Genomic DNA, 17,887 nt, shown 5'->3' with positions numbered 1-17,887 from the left:
GATGGCATCACCACTCCGGGGGTAAACCTCAAACTCCCTTCAGCCTGTCTGGCTAGGATAACCTTGGAACTGAGGAAAGAACCTGGATGTACAGTGTGTCTGCTATGTGGCTGGGTTTAATATCAATAGAGGGGATGTTGACAATAATAAATCAGTCAATCACAGGAAGAACGAAAGGAAGTTTTCTCTGTCAGGAGAAATCAGGTTTCTTCACAGAACTAAACAAAGCAGTGGAAGATTGTGGTGTCCAAGTTGGAGGTGTTTGTCACTGGGCCAGTGGCAGTGTTGCTCCTCTGAAGGAGAGGGTAGGGAGTCCTCTCTGAGGGTATGTCTACACTGCCCACGTTACAGCACGACTGCGGCAGCGCTGTGACATGGGCAGTATAGACACGCTTTATCGCCAGGGGAGAGCTCTCTCAGTGATAAAAAGACCCACCCCGAATGAGAGGTGGTAGCTTTATCCAGCACCCAGCGATAAAGTGCTGTCTATACTGGTGCTTTTCAGCGCTAAAATTTTTGTCACTCAGGGCTGTGTTTTTCACACCCCGGAATGACTAAAGTTTTAGTGCTGAAAGTGGCAGTGTAGGCACAGCCTTACACTCAGTTCTAATCTCCATGCTAATCTGCCCACACTGCAGCTCCTTCATTCACCTGGACTCTTTTCAAGGCTCACCTTAGATAAGAAGAAATAACAATAGCTTGCAAGTTACACCCAGAGCTGTTGCCTTCAATCTGCACACATGGGCATAAATAAACACGCACAGCAGCCAAACACTTGCATGGACACATGCAACCTACATGCACACACACAAAAACGTGTGCAGCATTCACACACAAACACAGACATACTACATCTACATAAATGTGAACACATGCAACAAACATGTATGTGCACATGAACTTACTTGCAACAGACACAAATATCCTGAAGGCAGCACGCACGCACGCACGCACGCACGCACAGAGCACAGCCTTTCTGTTTATCCAAGCCTGTGGTCTAACCATCCATATTCCTTACACAAACCTGCCTGCCATATACTGGGGAGCGAACAGGCAAGTGTGTGTATAAATACACTGGCAGTCTACTGGAGGTTCGGCTAGGAGAGCAGCTTGGGTCCTGTCCTCCACTGGGAAACCTGAACATGAAATGTAGTGCCAAATGCCTTTATCTTCACCTAAATTATATACACGGATCTGTGGGGCGGGGGATGGATTCAACCACATAAAGGGGTCAGTGGGGTGGGAGCCACTTAGATAAAGAAATCTGGGAACCACCCAGATAAAGGAATCTAGGGGTGGGATCTGGGATCCACTCATTGAAGGAATCCAGTGGTGGGATTTGGGATCTACCCAGATGAAGGAATCCCCAGAAGGGGTTCCAAGGCAGTGGGACTTCAAGGGCACCTTCCAGCTGTAAATCACAGAGCAGCCCGCCCACTGCAGTAGAGAACTTAGGGGCTCTGAAAATGCCGCTCACTCCTTTGCTCCGATAGTCAAGCTTACCCAATGGACATAGGGCAACTGAGGTCACTCACACTACCCTGCCTAAAATGCTGGTCTCGGGACTCCATTGTGCGGGATGGTAGATGGGGCAATGATTTACCTGAGGCAGCTCCTCCAGACAGCTTGGAGACCGTCTGGCCGCTGGAAGGTCGGTAACTTTCATCCTTGGAGCTAGGCCCATCCGAATCCCTGTCGTTCGGGAAGCTGCCGTCTGCCTCGTCCCCATTATCTTCTTCATCGCTGCAGCCCTTGGGCTGTACCATGTAAACCCCTTCGGGAGGCACCTCCACGCTCTCGGTGGCCTTACATTCCTTGCCCTCTGCTCGGCCCAGCAGGGTCTCGTCATTGTACTCCCCATTCACCCACTTCTCAATCACTTCCCTCCGCTTGTCCTCTTCTATCTTCTGAACACGGTTAAGTCCATCAGAAAATTTGGCCCCCAGGTCCTTGGTCTCAGGCTGGGGCGGTTCCTTGTTGCCGCTTTCCCTCTGGGGACCCTTGTCCAACTGCACCTGTTCCGATCCCCCATGATCGAAGACCACCTGGCGGCTGAGCTTGGCACAGATCGCATTTAGCTTCAGGCCGCCTTTGCGCTTGGCAGCCATCTTGGATTTTCCTGAGGTTGCGTCAGTGCATATACTTCTTTCAGCTGGAAAGAGACAGAGGGAGAAATACACCACATTAGAGGGAAAGCTCTGCCATTCAGAAACTTAAAGCCCATCTACAAACATCTGACCCCACCCAGCTGCCTTAAAACACAGACAGACAGTGTTTACCCTCTGAAAGAAGGAACTGCCATGAACTCCCAATGCCTTGCGGAGGACCTGAGTCTCAGGAAGTGTAACGTGGAGTTCACCCACAGTCTTTCAGCAACACCACAGAGAGAGGCCTCCTTTAAAACACATCAGGCCGTATTCAGTCCTGATCTAAGTGCGTGTAATGCCACTGACTTCAGCATGCAGCCATTTACGCCAGGACTGAATCTGGCCGAAAGAGTCCCTGAATGTCGCAGACAAAATTCACCTCAGGTATAACTGTGTAACCCACTGGTGAGTGTGTTTACAGATCCCCCTGTGTGTCTGAGCCACAGAGGATACAAGTTGGATGCAGCCCTACCTAGGGAGCCTTGATTCTTTCTCTTAAGTTGTAGCTACTCAGGCTTCTAGCTCTGGAGGTCCCCAAGTTCAATGGCTGGTGCATTGGCCAAGATGGCACAGTCACAACTGCACTGAAGCCAATAGAGTTACATAAAAGGTGTCTGTAGGAAAGATGGGGCTCCAAATTCTAGCCCCAGGGAATGCAAGCAACTCCCCCATTGGCCTCAGTGCAATTTATTGGTATCCTAAGGCGGGAAAATCAGATGGGAGGGGAAAGAAGGGGGAACAGTACTGGGGTTTAGTATCAGTCAATATCACCCCTTCTCCACCTCATACACACACATAGGAAATTCCGTCCTTATGCTTCTCTGCACAATCTTAGTTGGGGTTTGTCATTTTAGTGTAGTTTACTCATATGTGACAGCTAGTCAAGGTGGAAATAGAGAGGAAAGAAGGGAGGAAGGACCTTAACTTCAAGGTGAGGGAATGTCTTGAACTCATCAGTCCCTACCACAAAGTCATTTGTATAATTAACAACTATTAACAAGATTTAATCCAATTAAAAGCAGCAAACTGCACAAAGAGAACATCAGGGCTGCGTGGTTGTTGTTTTTGAGTGCCTTTAAGAGTGACCAGGCTAAGAAAGGGTTAAAGCTCCAAAGGCAGGAAAGGAGCGTGCAGCCTTCGCTCTACCCCTGCGGTCACACACTTGTCCTCAAAACCAGACACAGTGTCACCCACGCCCTCACTTTCTGCACCCCAGCTGCTATCTCGCCACACCTTGTCGTGGCCTCTGCACGCTTGCAGTGCTCTTGCCATCCCCTTAATCCTCTTCACCCTCCTTGTGCTCTGATGCTCTTGCTACTCCCGTTCTCCAGCTGTGCCTGCTGCACACTATTCACACTCTCACTCTCTGAGTCCTCTCTACTCTGGGCCTGTATCTTCCCCTATTGTCCCTCTAGCTACACTCACTCTCTCATCCTGCTTATTCTCTCTGCTCCTCCCTCTTCTCTAGTAACAACCAGCCCTGCAAAGGCCAGTGTGAACACTCTCCATCCTTGCCCCTTGTCCCTGAGTCACACAAAGACTCACCTGATGTCTCCTTTGGGCTCCTGAGGCCAGAAAGCACAGGCAACCCTCTCACTAGAACTCAACCACTTCTCTCCTAAGCCATGTGGGACTCTGGGAAAGGCACCCACAAAATGGCTAGGTGCCCACATAAGCCTGGGGTTTCACGCAGGCCAATAGATGTGAGTGCATTTCCAGGCCCTCCCTTTGACTTCATGTCCATCAGAGTGGCAAGGCAGAGGGAAGCCATCTCCTCCTCATCGCAGAGGACTGGTGCTTTCCATGCAAAAGTGCCTCTTGCTGAGGCTCCCCCAATAACTCTGATGGCCATCCCCGAAGATCCTGCTGCACAGAAGCACTTAATCAGACCCCCTACAATGCACCCAGAAGCCATTGTGACAGCCCCTAATCCCATAACATGACAGCCCAATACAAACAGACTGAAACTTTAGACTCTGTCCGAGAGCCAGAGAGCGGCTGCTTAGCGTAAACTCCTGACAGCTTCAGACACAATCTCCTGTCAAGGACTGTAAGAAAAATACACCTCCACTCCGTGACAAACATGTGTCAGCCTCCCCCACCCTCACACACACAGGGAGGCACAAATGCACACTGTGCCCTTATAATGGTGCATCCCCTTCTGCACACAGCCCACCCACAGACCCAAGCAAAACACGTATAATTCCCCCAATGCAGACACATGCATTCATAAATATACCCACATCTGTCACACACACATGCACATCTGCATACACACATAGAGGCATACACATCTCCACAGACCCATAAACTTATACACCCTGCTCACACTTACTCCGTATACACTCACACACCCCCCCACACACACACCATCCCCAAATGAACATAGGCCGAAACTGACAGGATGCAAAACCACATACACCTGTGCACTTCTACACAGCCACCCATGTGTCCACCATCCATATTTAGGACAGGAAGTGAAGAAGGATTCCATGCACTATTGGAACTGCAGAGGGAATCTAAGGAGGCAGCAGAAACTGCTAATCACTCCAACTGGAATCAGGTCAGGACACTGAGGTTAAGCCCGTATGCTTGGGAAAAGGGCCAGGGGAGCTTCATTGACTGCAGGTGGTTAGGACAGCATCTCCAGCAGTATGAGGTGCTCTGGCATGGGGCAAGGCACTCGGCACTCAGTCATCTATGACTTACCAGCACCACTCTCTCTAGCCATGCCTACCTAAGTTCTCATGAGGCTAGTGAGACCAGATAAGTTCACAGCTGTAGGTAATGGGACAGCAGAATATCAGACGCCCTTACTTCCAGGGTTTAGGATGAAGGAGATTCTCCCCACTCTGCCGCTCCCCCTCCTTCCTACAGTCAGGGCAGGTCCCATTATTCTGGCCTGGAGGTGAGCAACCAAGTGCGCGCAGCAGACGACAAATGAATCTATAAATATTTATTCAAAGGAAGAGGAGAACAGACGTTCGCGAGGGTGCACTTGCTGCGTATGTCGCAGCTCGAGGGAGCCTGCAACTCGTCTTCCCTTCCTGGCTGTGCCTCTCTCCATCTCACCCCTTGTGCCTCCACCCCACCAGCCTCTGCCCGCCCCCTGCCTCTGCCTCACCTCATCATCCCCTGTGGCTCTGTGCCATCCAACGGCTCTCTCTCTCTCCTCCCCCTGTATCTGTGGGGTCCTCTTGCAGATCACGTCTCCCCTTAATTCCCATCATGTTGCCCCCATGTCTGCTCCACCAACTATTTTGCCCTGCTCCACTCACACTTTCTGCCAGGCTTTTCGCCTTCCCCTGGTTCCCAGGAACCCTGTTATTCTGATGGTGGGGACTGTGTCTTGGATTTCATGGCCCAGCACTGGAGCACAGTCTGAACCTCTGTAATTGCCCTCAGTACCCCACAAAACCCACCACAGCAGTGTTGTCAGAAACCCTTGAGCTCCGATGTGCTGTCAGGGGCCAGGCAGGGGCACTTTTTCAAATGCCATGCCTACACACAGTGCCCTTCCATGTGGCAGTGGTCAGAGCAAGGGACTGGGAGTCAGAACTTCTGGGCTCCATTGTCAGCCGGAGAAGATGGGGATATGTGGTCTAATGGTCAACACAGGAGCTGGGAATCAGGACCCCTGGGTTCTATTGCCAGCTCTGTAGCTGACTCACTGTGTGAGCCTGTGCAAGTCACTTTGCCGCTTTGTGCCTCTGTTTCCCTATCTGTAACATAGTGGGCTTCAATTGCCGCTCAACCACCCTGGAGGAAGGGCCCTTTATAAGCACAACTGATTCCCCCTCTGCCCAGGCTGGGTCAAGGGTGCAGGAGGAGAGTACACTCCCTAGGTCATTGGCTTGTAAAGGCACAGACGCCTTAGGTGACCTTCAACCCACTGATGCTGAACTCTGCTTCCTTCATGCAGGCAGAGGGGGCGGAACTGAGCTGCTGAGCAAGGGATCCTCACTGGTCTCCTCTGCACAAGGGGTGGGTAGGTGGGTGGATTTTGGGAGCTAAGCAGAGTCTCCTCTCCCCCCCCCCCGCACACTCTGCCCCCCCACCACACCCCACACCACCCTGCGTCTCCATTGCACTGTTTAAAGATTCCTGGCTAAGTAAACATCCCCCTTTATTTTCTTCCCCCAAACAGAAATGTTTTGATTTCACATCAATCTGAGGAAGCCATTTATAACCCAAGCCTGTCACAGGAACTTTTCATCTCTGCCCAGGACAAACTCTCCCACATGCTCTATTTACACTGAGCACTTCCTCTGAAAACAATACTGCCGCAAGTGTATACCATGGCCCCGGGGTGGAGGAGATGCAGCCACCCCTTGCTCTGCCCTGAGACCTCCTACAGCACAAAGGGCGACAGGCCTGAAGAACACGGAGTGCAGATGGAGCACAGGGCCCCGGGGGAGATGGAGTAGAACCTCCCTCTCAAGTTCACTGACCCCCCCCACCCCAACAGGATCCTCCTTTATCCCTAACCTGCTGCCATTGCACCCAAGAGTCTAGCTGTTCCCTCTTAGCCAGCGAGGGCCCCGCGCTCCTGGGGGGAGCGAGAAAGGGGGGCCCGGATGGAAGCTGTGAGCTGCTGTCTGAGAGCACGGAGGGCTGCACCTCACTTGAAGGGAGGGAAAGTGAAGAGGGAGAGGTGGGAGGAAAGACTAAAGGGAAGAAGCCCCAAGAGTAACCTCACAGCGGTAAAGCTGCCCTTGCAGAATGCCACTTGCCTGTGCGGTGACCCTGCTGGAAACCTGCCTCTGAGGTAGTGAACATCACATAGCAACTGAGTCCAGCACAAGGTCCCTGAATGGTCCTCACCCTGCCGAGCTGGCTCAGTTCTGCTGCCAGTGGAGTCTGGCCTCCAGGATGTACTACTATTGTTGTTTGTATTCTGGAAGCACCTATAGGCCCCAAGTGAGATCAGGGCCCCACTGCGCTAGGTGCTGTACAAATGAAGCAAGACACTGTCCCTGCTCAGAGGAGCTTGCAATTGAAACAGATGTGTCAAAGTTCTACAGATGGGAACTGAGGCACAGAGAGATTAAGTGACTGGCCTAAAAATCACACAGGAGGCTTGTAGCACAGCCATAAACTGAACACAGATCTCCTAAGTCCCCATCCAAGGCCACCCTGCCTCTCACGACTGGACCCTTTGTTAACCGAAACCCACACTCTTTTCAGATCACATCCCACCATGTCCTCCACCAGGATGAGCACCAGGTCCTTGCTGAGTCCCAGCTTTGAATGACGGCCAGCTGGAGCTCCCGGAGCCAGATGAATCCAGAGCAAGATGGGGGAGGGAAGGGAAAACACTCCCTCACCCCATACTCTGAAAGGGCAGCCAGAGTTCCAAATAATCCGCCGAGACGGGACAATTTCAGGCTGAAAGGACAACAGTGCAGGGAGTTCTAAGGGAGCAAAACCAAGGGAATAGCAAGGGAGCTCCAAGAAAGGCTACCTCTACCACAGGAGCTGCAATGGAGTCTCTACCTCCCTTCCACCTGCCCCAGTACAGCCATACTACACACACTCAGACCTCTCTCTGCACGCCTCCTGCCTTCCTTCAGAACAGGACTCCTGGGTCCCCTCTCACCCTGCTTTGAACCCATTATGTGCAGTGGAGTTACTCCCGCGTCAGTGAGAGGCGAATCCAGCCCTTATGATCCTGGTCTGGGGGTAGGGGAAAAGGGGAGCCTAGGTGTTATAAAGAAGGACCAGGGTAGATAGGAGGCACTCTGTCTGTATGGGGAGGGGGAGTGTGGATGCATATAAGGAATACAGAGAGTCAGGGGCAGGACTGAGGTGGGAAATGGGGAATCCCCACTGAGAGGGAAGGATTGTGGCTGGGGAGAGAAATTCCAGCTCTGTGGGCAAGGACCGGGGTGGGAAAAGACTCTGGCTGAGGAGGGACGGGATCAAAAGGAGAATGGCAGTTCTGGCTGTGGGGTAAGTAGGTTGTGGGGGGACAACTACAGGGAGGAGGTCCTGGCTGTGGGGTTAGGAAGACAAGAGTATCCCAGGTGTGAGGAGGAGATTTTGGCTAGGGGGAGAGAAGGAGGAGTTTGTCCTGGCTTTGGGGAGGGGATGACGGGATTCTTGGCTATGGGGAGGGTGTTCTGGCTGTGGGGAGAGAATTAAGAGGGGGTTCTGACTGTGGGGAGGGGATTATGGGGTTCCTGGCTGTGGGAAGGGGGTTGTCTGTGGGGAGAGGATGAAGAGAATGTGCTGGCTGTAGGGAGGGGTTCTGGGCTGTGTGGAGGGAATTACAGGGTTCCTGTCTGCGGGGAGAGGACGAGGAGCAATTCCTGGCTGTGTGATGGGGGTTCTGGCTGTGGGGAGGGGATGAGGAAGGGGTTCTGGCTTTGGGAGGGGATGAGGAGAGGTTCCTGGCTGTGGGGAGGGCGTCCTGGCTCGGGGAAGAGGATAGAAAGGGGCTCTGGCTTTGGAGCTGGGGTCTGGTAGTGGGAAGGGACTGTGAGGATTGTTACTTCAGAGGGCCGTGTATGTTGAACAGATGGAGCTTTCATATTCTTATTGAAGAGTTTTGAGCCCAGCTGAGCAGCTCCGTTCAGGAGGGAGGCCCCAGTGCCAGCTTTCCAGGAGCTGCGAGCTCTCATTCGATCAATTATTAATGGCGCTATTTGGGATGGGGGACACTGCGCAGTCCTTTTCTTTTTTAACGGCTGTTGTGCAAGCATGAATGGAGATATTCCACACCACTAAGGAGCCCTGAGCAGGGAGGGCAGCGAGCCAAGCAAGAGCGGAGGATGCTGCACGCTGGAGCCTTTCACACTTGTGAGCTGCCTCAGACAGAGCCAAACCTTCACAGCCGTTCCCTGTTGGGTCTCCAGCATGGCATGCTTCTTCACAGCAGTGCCCTACCAGTGCCAACTGGGTCTCCGGAGTGGTGAGCTTCCTCACAGCAGTGCCCTGTCATTACCAACTGGGACGCCAGCATGGCGTGCTTCCCCGAAAGGAGTGCCCTGCTAACACCAGCCAGACAGTTAGGGCAACAATTCCTGCATTATCCTGGGCAGGGCTATGGTGGAGGCAGCTGCGGCCCGTGCATGGCCCAGGATGTGAGAGAGCGGATTTAGTGTGTATATTTTCCCCTCTTCAGTTTATCAATAAAACATTTTATTGCTTTTAGCCTAGGAAATGACCTTGGATTAGTGGATGCTGTCTCTTCTGCCTGACCTTGGGGAGTTCACAATGGCTCTTTAACAGTCTCCTCTGCCCTGCTAGCATGGATCCCGCCTGCGTGAGCGTGTGTGAGGCCGCGGAAAGCCCACAGTGTGGAAATCAGACCGAAAGGGCTCCAGGTCTGCCCTGTACAGGGCAGCTAGAGAAAGAGAGAGAGAGAAGAGAGAAAGAATGGAAAGCTCTCCCCACAGCATGGCCAGCTGCACTCCCTGCTTCCCCTCAACCTCGGTGTTCCCCCACGTGAACAGGAAAAAGCCCCCAAAGAGCTAAGGAAGGAGGAGCTCTCTACCGCCAGGCCCTGCCAGAGGTGCCTCCCTGCACTCAGCCCAGCTCAGGCCTGTGCTGCTTGCCTTCCCCTGCCAGGCACTGACTGCTCAGCCCTGCACTAGAACCTGCAACAGTGACCCTTTCTGCCTCTCCCCGCTGCCAGAGCCTGTCTCAACCCAGCTGCAGAGGGCTGGGAGAAAGGTCGTGGGCACAGTCTAGAGGGCTGGGCAGACAAACTGCTCTCCTGGCTTAGCCATAGGCATTTCAGCACTGTCGAGTTAACCTGTTGTGGGCTGGTGGCAGCGATGGGGCAATGTGCAGGTGGCACTGCCTGGGCACGCTTACACAGAAGCCGGTATTCACTGGATGGGCACAGAAAACAGAAGAAGGAGTGAGAGAGAATCTGGCCGAGAGAGAGGAGTTTCCCTCCTTGCCCAGCGACAAGGAGAGACAGAGTGGGCTCCCCTCAAACATGCGAGCACTTTCTATGCAAGCCATTTTGGGGAGGGGGGTGTCCCACTTTTTTACCACCCCAGCAGCCCTGACCACTCTGATCCTCCTGACTTCTGACAGGACCTTCTGCCAATACAACTCATTAACAGATCAACCCCCCAAACCCTCCTTGTCCCCACCAAAGCAGCCACATCAGATATGAATTGGATGTATTTTCACTAGAGAAACTTAATTACTGGGGGTCTTAGACAAATTTCCCATCCACACATAGTGGAAATTAGAAACAAGTAGGGTGAGTGCTAGGCTGTGAGCTGCCAGTGGAAGTGCCCACCCCGCCACGGGGCACAGCTCTCAGGACTGCATCCGGAAATACACTGCCAGGAAACCTTCCCTCCTGCTCTCCCCACCAACACACTCACTCCAGCCCTCCCCTCTCGCTAACACACTCGCTCCTGCCCTCCCCTCCTGCCAACACACCCTCTCTGACTCTCCCTAGGCCACGCACCTTCTCTAACTCCATCGTCCCAGCAACACCCTCTCCATCTTTCCTGGCAATACACAGAAGGGTTCCTATCCCATTCTGCAAAAACCTCCAACCTTCCCCTGTCCCATGTGACACACACAGGCAAACCCCATTAGCAAACCACCCATGCAGCCCTCTGGCTACACACAACGAGGGAGCCCTCCCCTCCTGGCTGCAGGCATGCACTCCCCTGCCCTGGCACCCAGGTACCCATTCTCTCCAGCCGTGCTCTCCTGAAGAGCAAGCCCTAAAGTGTTAACGGCGATTGGTGAAATGGCACAGCAGATTGCTACAATAAATAATTTACTGATATTTATAAATATTCAAATCAGCAGGCTTCAGAAATTGAAAGGGGGGGGGAGGCTGGCGAGCAGGGGCGTGGGGGGGGGTTTACATTAATTCCCAGGCTCTCCAAATTCATTTGAGAGCCGTTTCTCATTTCAAACAAATATTAAATCTTTTGGCGTCAGGCCTTCAAAATAAAAAAAAATAAAAATAAAAACGCCGCCCTCTCCCTGGCTGATGCCTCGCGTGCCTCCCAGTCATGCACCTGTGGCCCTGTGCCCTTGGACTTGGGGGCCTCAGGGATGGCATGTCAGCTTGCATTACCTGGGTGCCTGGTGTCCTGTTCACTAGCTACTGGAGAAAGAATCCTAGCCAGGACCAATCCCTTCCCACATCTATAACAGGTCTTGCCACCATACACACCTGCCTAGTCAGGGATCCCCCAGCCCTCCGTCCCCCTTTCAAGACCCTCTGCCTCATTGTTCAGCGGAGTATGAATTTTCTTAAGGAAGAAAGATCTAGTGATTAGAGCAGAGGACTCAAAGCCAGGCATACTAGATTCCACCTCTAGGTCTGGAAGGGAACATGGCCTAGTGATTCACACAGGGAATTTGGAGCCAGGACTCCTGGGTTCTATTTCTTGTTTTGGAAAGGACTGTGGCCTAGTAATTTGAGCAGGGGGACTGCAAGTCAAGACTCTTGGGCTCTCATTCACTGTGTGACTTTGGGCAGGTCACTTCAGCCCTCTGTGACTCTGTTTCCTCACTTATAGGATGAGGATGATGATAATTATCCACATGGCTCTATCTATCAGCTGCAGTATTGTGAGAACCCAAGATGGGCAGCACGTTCAAAGCGCAGGACTGCTGTTGTGAAATGGAGTTATTTCCTACCCTCACCTGATCAGCCTGGGGAACCCTTGGGCAGCCAAGAGTAAGGGCCCTGCATCTTCCCCCAAACTGCCCCATTGGTAAATGTGAGGCCCCAGCGTGGGGTGAATTTCCCCTGGATGAGTAATGGCTTTTCTAATGCATGGGCAGGCTGTCAGCTTCCCTACTCCCAGTGTTTTATGGGCTTAACTGAACGGCTCTGAACTCCCTGGTAAGAAATAAAGTTATCCCTCAGCGTCCCTTCTAAACATTTCACTCAGTGCAAACGGTGTTTAAGAAAAATGAGGACATATTTCTTCTTAAGGATGCAGTATCCCCCTTCAGAGGCCTAATTTATGCCATATATCACTGTCCAGGGAGAGAGAGGCAACACAGACCTCACACTGGGAGCTGGCCCCAGAACAATCAAGACACAGAAGCTCTTGCTGCCATGGTGCAACGAGCTGCAACGCAAAGTCCTTTGGAGACCAGAGACCTGGCTGACATGCAGCAGAGCAGACCCACCTGCTAACACTCATCATTGCACTGCGTCCTCACCCTGCCTTGGCCTCCTTACACAGCACGGAGCTTCGCGTTCACACTGCACCGACCCCTTCACCTCTCATTGCACTGGTCCATTTCTGTTGCACTAGCTCTTCACAAGCCTTTCCCCAAACAACCGGCTCAAAGGATGATGAAAATGATTTAATTACAACGTTCAGCACCAATTCAGAATAAAACGTGCCCGAACCTTGCTCTGAGCAGGTTACTGGCCCAATCTGGCATGTGGTTTGGTCCTGTCTGCTGAATTATTTGTGTCTTGCTTCGTGGCACTGCGTCAGCTGTTACTACTCTGCTCACCTCCAAATACTGGCTTGCCACACTGTCCTGCCCATCTTCTCCCCCTCTGTCCCGCACATTACACTGGTATGTACTGCAGGAGCTCTGGGCTTCCAGGGCACGAGAGGGACCCTTTCACAACATGCAGTTAACCTCTGGTACTCACTGAGAGAAGAAAAGGAGCAGAGGGAGAAGGAAGAGAGGGGGAAGTGGCAATGAAAGTTCTATCCCTTGCTCTGCTGCTGACCTGCTGTGGGACACTTGGTGAGGGGAGCCACTTCCCCATGCTGTGCCTCTGTTTCTCCTCCCAACCTCAGTCCAGTGAGTCTATTCAGACTGTGAGCTATTTGGGGCAGAGACAAATAGCACCTAGCACCAGTACGGACAGCACCTAGCACCAGTGTCAAGGCCTCTAGGTGCTACTCAAATACAAATGATGATAAAAGGAGGGAAAGTCCGAACAGTTTTAGAACTGGCTTGAGAGTCCTTTCTGTCCTGCAGCCACTTTCCAACTAACCCTACAGTGCAGGGGCTTTTACGGAACATCTCTGAGGAAACCCAATCTCCAGTGCAGGGGCTGGTTGTGAGAGCAGTCAGCAAGGTTTTCGCTGTTGACTGAGTCGGGGCTGCAGGGAGGCTGCTCCCAAGGCACCTTCTGCCTCACAGAGTTTTTCTTTCTTTTTAAAAAATAACAGAAAGCCAGGAGGATCTCCTTTTCTCATCTCAGGTCCTGTCCTTTCCTTATTTTTTATTATTATTTATTATTAATTATTATTATTATTATTATTATTATTTTAGTCCAGTTAAAAGGTTTGCCATCCAGACGAGTCTAAGTGGCCTCACTTAGCCTAAGTAACTCCATAAATCAGGCAGTACTGTTAACATCGACATTACAATCCAGCCATCAATCTCCCCACAGGTCCTGAGGAAAACAAGGGGAAAGAGAGAGAGAGGAAGGCAGAGCAAAGGAGGAACAGTCAGGTCTGAGATCGCTGGCTGAGGCCCTTGGAAAGCTCTCTACAAAGTAGGCATGTTGTCAGGGTTACTAAATGCAAACACAGTCTCTAACTTCACCTTTCCACACACACAGAGACAGAGCTCCTCAGGATGCTGTATCTAGGAGACAGAGCGAGAACAGGGCTAAGGTGTGGGCCAGAGGAGGAAGTGCTTCCTGGCAAAGACAACGAGGGGCTGGGGCAGATCTGTAACCCCAGAAGACACCGAAGGGAAGATACCAAAGGATCAGGGGGTGGGTGGCTAGAAAAGGATTCAAAGTATGATCAAGGGATCAGTGTGGGTGCAAGAGGCCAGTATGGCAGACAGTCCCTGATGACGATGAGGGATTAATGTTGGACGGAAGCCTGTGAATGCTGAGGGATCAGTGTAGGGGGACCCCAACAAGCCCAGAGAGGGCTGAGACAAGAAATCCTAACACAGACTGAGGGATCTGGAATGGAGGACATAGAGAAAGACTGAGGAGTTGGTGTGGGGGCCATGAGAGATAGCAAGAGATCAAGATACCTCTAGAAAAAACTATGGGGAAGTGACACGATGGCTGTAGCAGGGAGTCATCGTGGGGGATCCCAGGCAATAAGGACGTGCAGAGACCCTGAGATAAGAGCTCTGGCAAACAGCTCCTTGATCTATTAAACTCAGGCCAGGTTTCCTCTCTCCTTCCTATTTCAACTCTGAGGATTTCCTTCCCGTGCTCTCCCTTCCCTGTGGCCAGCTCCCCAGGCACAGGAAAGCCCAGCAGCTCTGCCTGGCTCTGGAGGGCCAACAGGCTGCATCCACCCAGGCAGGAAACATCCACAGGAGGAAGGCCTGTATCCGAGGTGGCTTGGCCAAGCTGCTGGGAACTCCCTTGGAACAAGAAGGGCCATGGGAATAGGAGAGAGAACGTGAACTTCCAGCATCACAGGACACAAGAAGAAAGATCTTTGGAGCAAGCCCAGGGAGCATGTCAGGCCTCCATCGCACGGAACCGCAATGGAGACACCCAGTCCATCCCAATTCCTACAGGGCCTTCTTTGTGTGAAAAGCTGCGCCCCAGGACTGACAAAGACTGCAGTGAGGGGGCTCCAGCAGAGGGGAACTTCATTAAAACAGAGCTGTGTGGCAGCCTGCTGTTGACAAGAGAGGCACAGGGCATGCGTGTGTGTGTGACTGCAGGTGTTGTGATGGGGACTAGCTGGCTCAGGGGACTGGCAGTGTGTTCTGGAACTCAACTCTGTGGAGAATCGCTCCATGATGTTATTGGACATTGTCAGCAGCCTGCGTGAAATGAGTTCTCTCAATGCAGGGCCTGATCCAGCCACCCCTGAAGTCAGTGGAAAGCTGCCCACTGACTTCAATTAGCTTTGGATCAAGTCCAAAGCCTCTACAATCTGTGGCACTAACTGGACTCTGGGTGAGCATTTTCAACAGGGAGGCCATGGGTTGAGTGGGCCATGGGAACGGACTCTCCCTTCAGCCCTAAAAGGGGGCCCCTCAGGTCAAGTTTGAGGCAAGTCAGCAGGGTAATGTGGGGAAAGTTTGTACCTGGGCTGTCAAGCCAGCCCCTTTGCCCAGCACTAAAGTCACTAAGAGATTGCTGGGCACAGGGTCAGAAATTGCTCATTCTTGTGTCTTCTCTTCAGGGCTCTGAGGGAGAGGTCCTAAATCAGGGTGTTATCCCTAAACTGGGGGCTCAACAGGAGCTGCATGATGGAGGGAAGATTAGATCATTCATGGCAGCTCAGCCTGTCCTTGCATCTTTCCTCAAAATCCCAGGCTGAAGTGTGTCACGTGTGGGATCTAGGCATGTGGGCATCTGGTCCATGGACATTTAAGTGGTGGCTAAGATCAGTGGTGGGATGGAGCAAAGGCGCAGAACTCACAGTGCATGATCCTTGGGAGAGGAGCGTGGGGTTCAAGTGTAGCAGCCTTGGGGCCTGTCACCACATGGAGTTCCCAGGAGTCCTCAAGGCCTGTAACCACATGGCAGCACTGGGAGCCCTGGGGCCTCTGAATTGCGTGGTAGCTCTGGCGCCCCTAACTTCGGTGCAGCAGAGCGATGAGTACGTTTGTCAGTCCTGTGTGGAAAAGGTTAATAGCTTTGCAAGAGGGAAGTGCCTGTTGATGTAAACTAAATGGGTCATCCATGGGACTGTCCAACTCAGCAATCCTGTCAAAGTCAGCAGTGAACGCGAAAGCCTCAGTGAACAGGGCTGTGGGGGGGCTTACACCAGCAGCCCTTGGGCTCAGACCCAGCCTAATTCTCTGTCTCGCCTTTTGCTGATGTTTCTTCTGGTCATTAGGGCTCATCTTATTTATCCTGCCCCCTGAGCAGATCCATGTGCTACAGCCGTTCAGTTTAATTGCAAACACATCAACGCTGGCACACACATGTTCGCACACATGGTCATGCAAGTGCACAAACACATGTGGAGGCACACACGGCCATGCACGCTGACACATGCAAGCACACACAAACACAGGCACAAGAGGTCGTGAAGATGAACATGTACAAACACAAGCAGAGGCACGCAAATGTGCACACGTACCTACACACACACCAAAACATGATCAGAGATACACCGACACATATATATGGTACATACACATGCACTCAGGGGCATGCTTGTGCATGCATACAAGCAAAAAGTTGTGCATTCATACATTCCCCCCACAGAGATGCACTCACACATACATACACATATGTAGCCATGCATATACACACTTGTGCATATACACGCAGCAGCATGCGTTCATACACACACAGGCAAAAGCACACTTGTGCACACACATAGAGCAGTATACATTCACTCACACATAACCATGCATATACACATTTGTGCATACACACGCAATTTATTACGCATTCACACATACACATGCAAAAGCACACTTGTGAATAGACACACACACAGACTTTCAGCACAAGCTCACATGCAGAGAGCAATTTATTATGCAGCTCAGAGTGAGATTCTAGTGGGATCATATCCAGATCCTACAGACAGACTTAGCGGCAGGGACAGGCAAGTTCCCATCCCACCAAAGAGCCCCTCTTTCCCCCAATCCCTCTGCACCTCACACCTTAAAGCAAAAAGAGCATCGGAGAGTGTCTCTTTGGAGTTAGCGTCCCAGCAGAGTATATACACCAAGCAGGGGAATCTCTCTCTCCCTCTTCCACTCGCATCTTTTCATGAACTCTATTTCTCTTTCCTTTCTGAAAACAACTGAGCTGTAAATACTGTTTAACCTTCTTCCCCCCTTCCCCCCTCCCCTCCACACTATAAAAACACAAATATGCCATAACTCAGCTGGCTCAGCCGCCGCGCCTCCAGCATGCCCTGCTCCAGGCCTCTCAGGAAGGTCATAACAAACGACTTTCCGATTCAGTGCTCCTGAAATAATTTTGTGTATTAAAACCTGAATCTGCACTTTCTGGACCGAAAGCCTCTCTTAATTATGGCAAGCGTCCTTGGGATGGACAGTGATCCTTCACTACAGCACCGCTAACCAACCGGAGAACCAGCAGGCTCCCCCCACTCCCCATCACCACCACCTCCTCCTCCCCGCTGCCCCCCCTCAACCAACCCACAGCCCCCCTCCCTCCCTTGCCCCCCCCGCCTCCCTTTGCCCAATCTGTTTTCAAAGTGTGTCTGTCCTTTATTAAATTGTTTTCTTTTCCACATTATCAGTTGCCATGGAGACCTCATCTCTCGGATTATTTGAATTTCATTATATCTATTGATTTGGGAGCATTTCATCTTTTTTATTGTTTTTCTGTCAATTTTCAAAACGAATAACCATCTAATTTGCGTCAGTGCTGATTATGTTTGTCCCTCAATAGAGGTCGGCAGCTGCGTCGGGGAAACAAATCAATGGGAAACCATCATAAACCTCCCCAGTACAATCTCCAGGATATGTGGGTGACATTCCACGCCTGCGAGAAACACTCATCACAACCAAACTTCTTTCTTTCTTTTCTTTTTTTCCCCCTCAATCCCTCCATCCCCAGCTTGGCGGCGGGGCATTTAAAAGTAATTATTATTATTGTTTAGTATTTTGATTGCATCAAATTCTCAGACAGGAAAGGGATGTGAAGGAGAAAAAAGGAAGGAGAAAATTTTTATAAAAGAAAATAAAATGAAGAAAAGCAGAAAAGGATGACAGGAAGAAAAAAGAAACAGAGAATTGGGATTGCAAATTGCTTACTTTGTTGGGTTTTTTTAAATAATTTATGCAATTTTAAGCATTTATGTATAAATTTTTTAATAAGCCACCCTGAAGCAAAATAGCCATTAACA

The 17,887-nt window shown here is 51.4% G+C and overlaps 1 protein-coding gene across 6 annotated transcripts in view; it reads right to left on the bottom strand.

The window, feature by feature from the left end:
* Positions 1–17,887, bottom strand: part of CASZ1 (castor zinc finger 1) — a 266,726-nt gene that overhangs the window by 66,775 nt on the left and 182,064 nt on the right. For all 6 annotated transcript variants that reach the window (XM_030537831.1, XM_030537834.1, XM_030537832.1 and 3 more), the window contains one exon: positions 1,604–2,152. In XM_030537831.1, the coding sequence (XP_030393691.1) occupies positions 1,604–2,152 (549 nt within the window). The remainder of the gene's footprint in view (positions 1–1,603; positions 2,153–17,887) is intronic.

Source organism: Gopherus evgoodei, chromosome 18 (assembly GCF_007399415.2).
Source record: "Gopherus evgoodei ecotype Sinaloan lineage chromosome 18, rGopEvg1_v1.p, whole genome shotgun sequence".
In the NCBI taxonomy this organism is placed as follows: Eukaryota; Metazoa; Chordata; order Testudines; family Testudinidae; genus Gopherus; species Gopherus evgoodei.
This window is presented reverse-complemented; position numbering and strand designations above follow the sequence as displayed.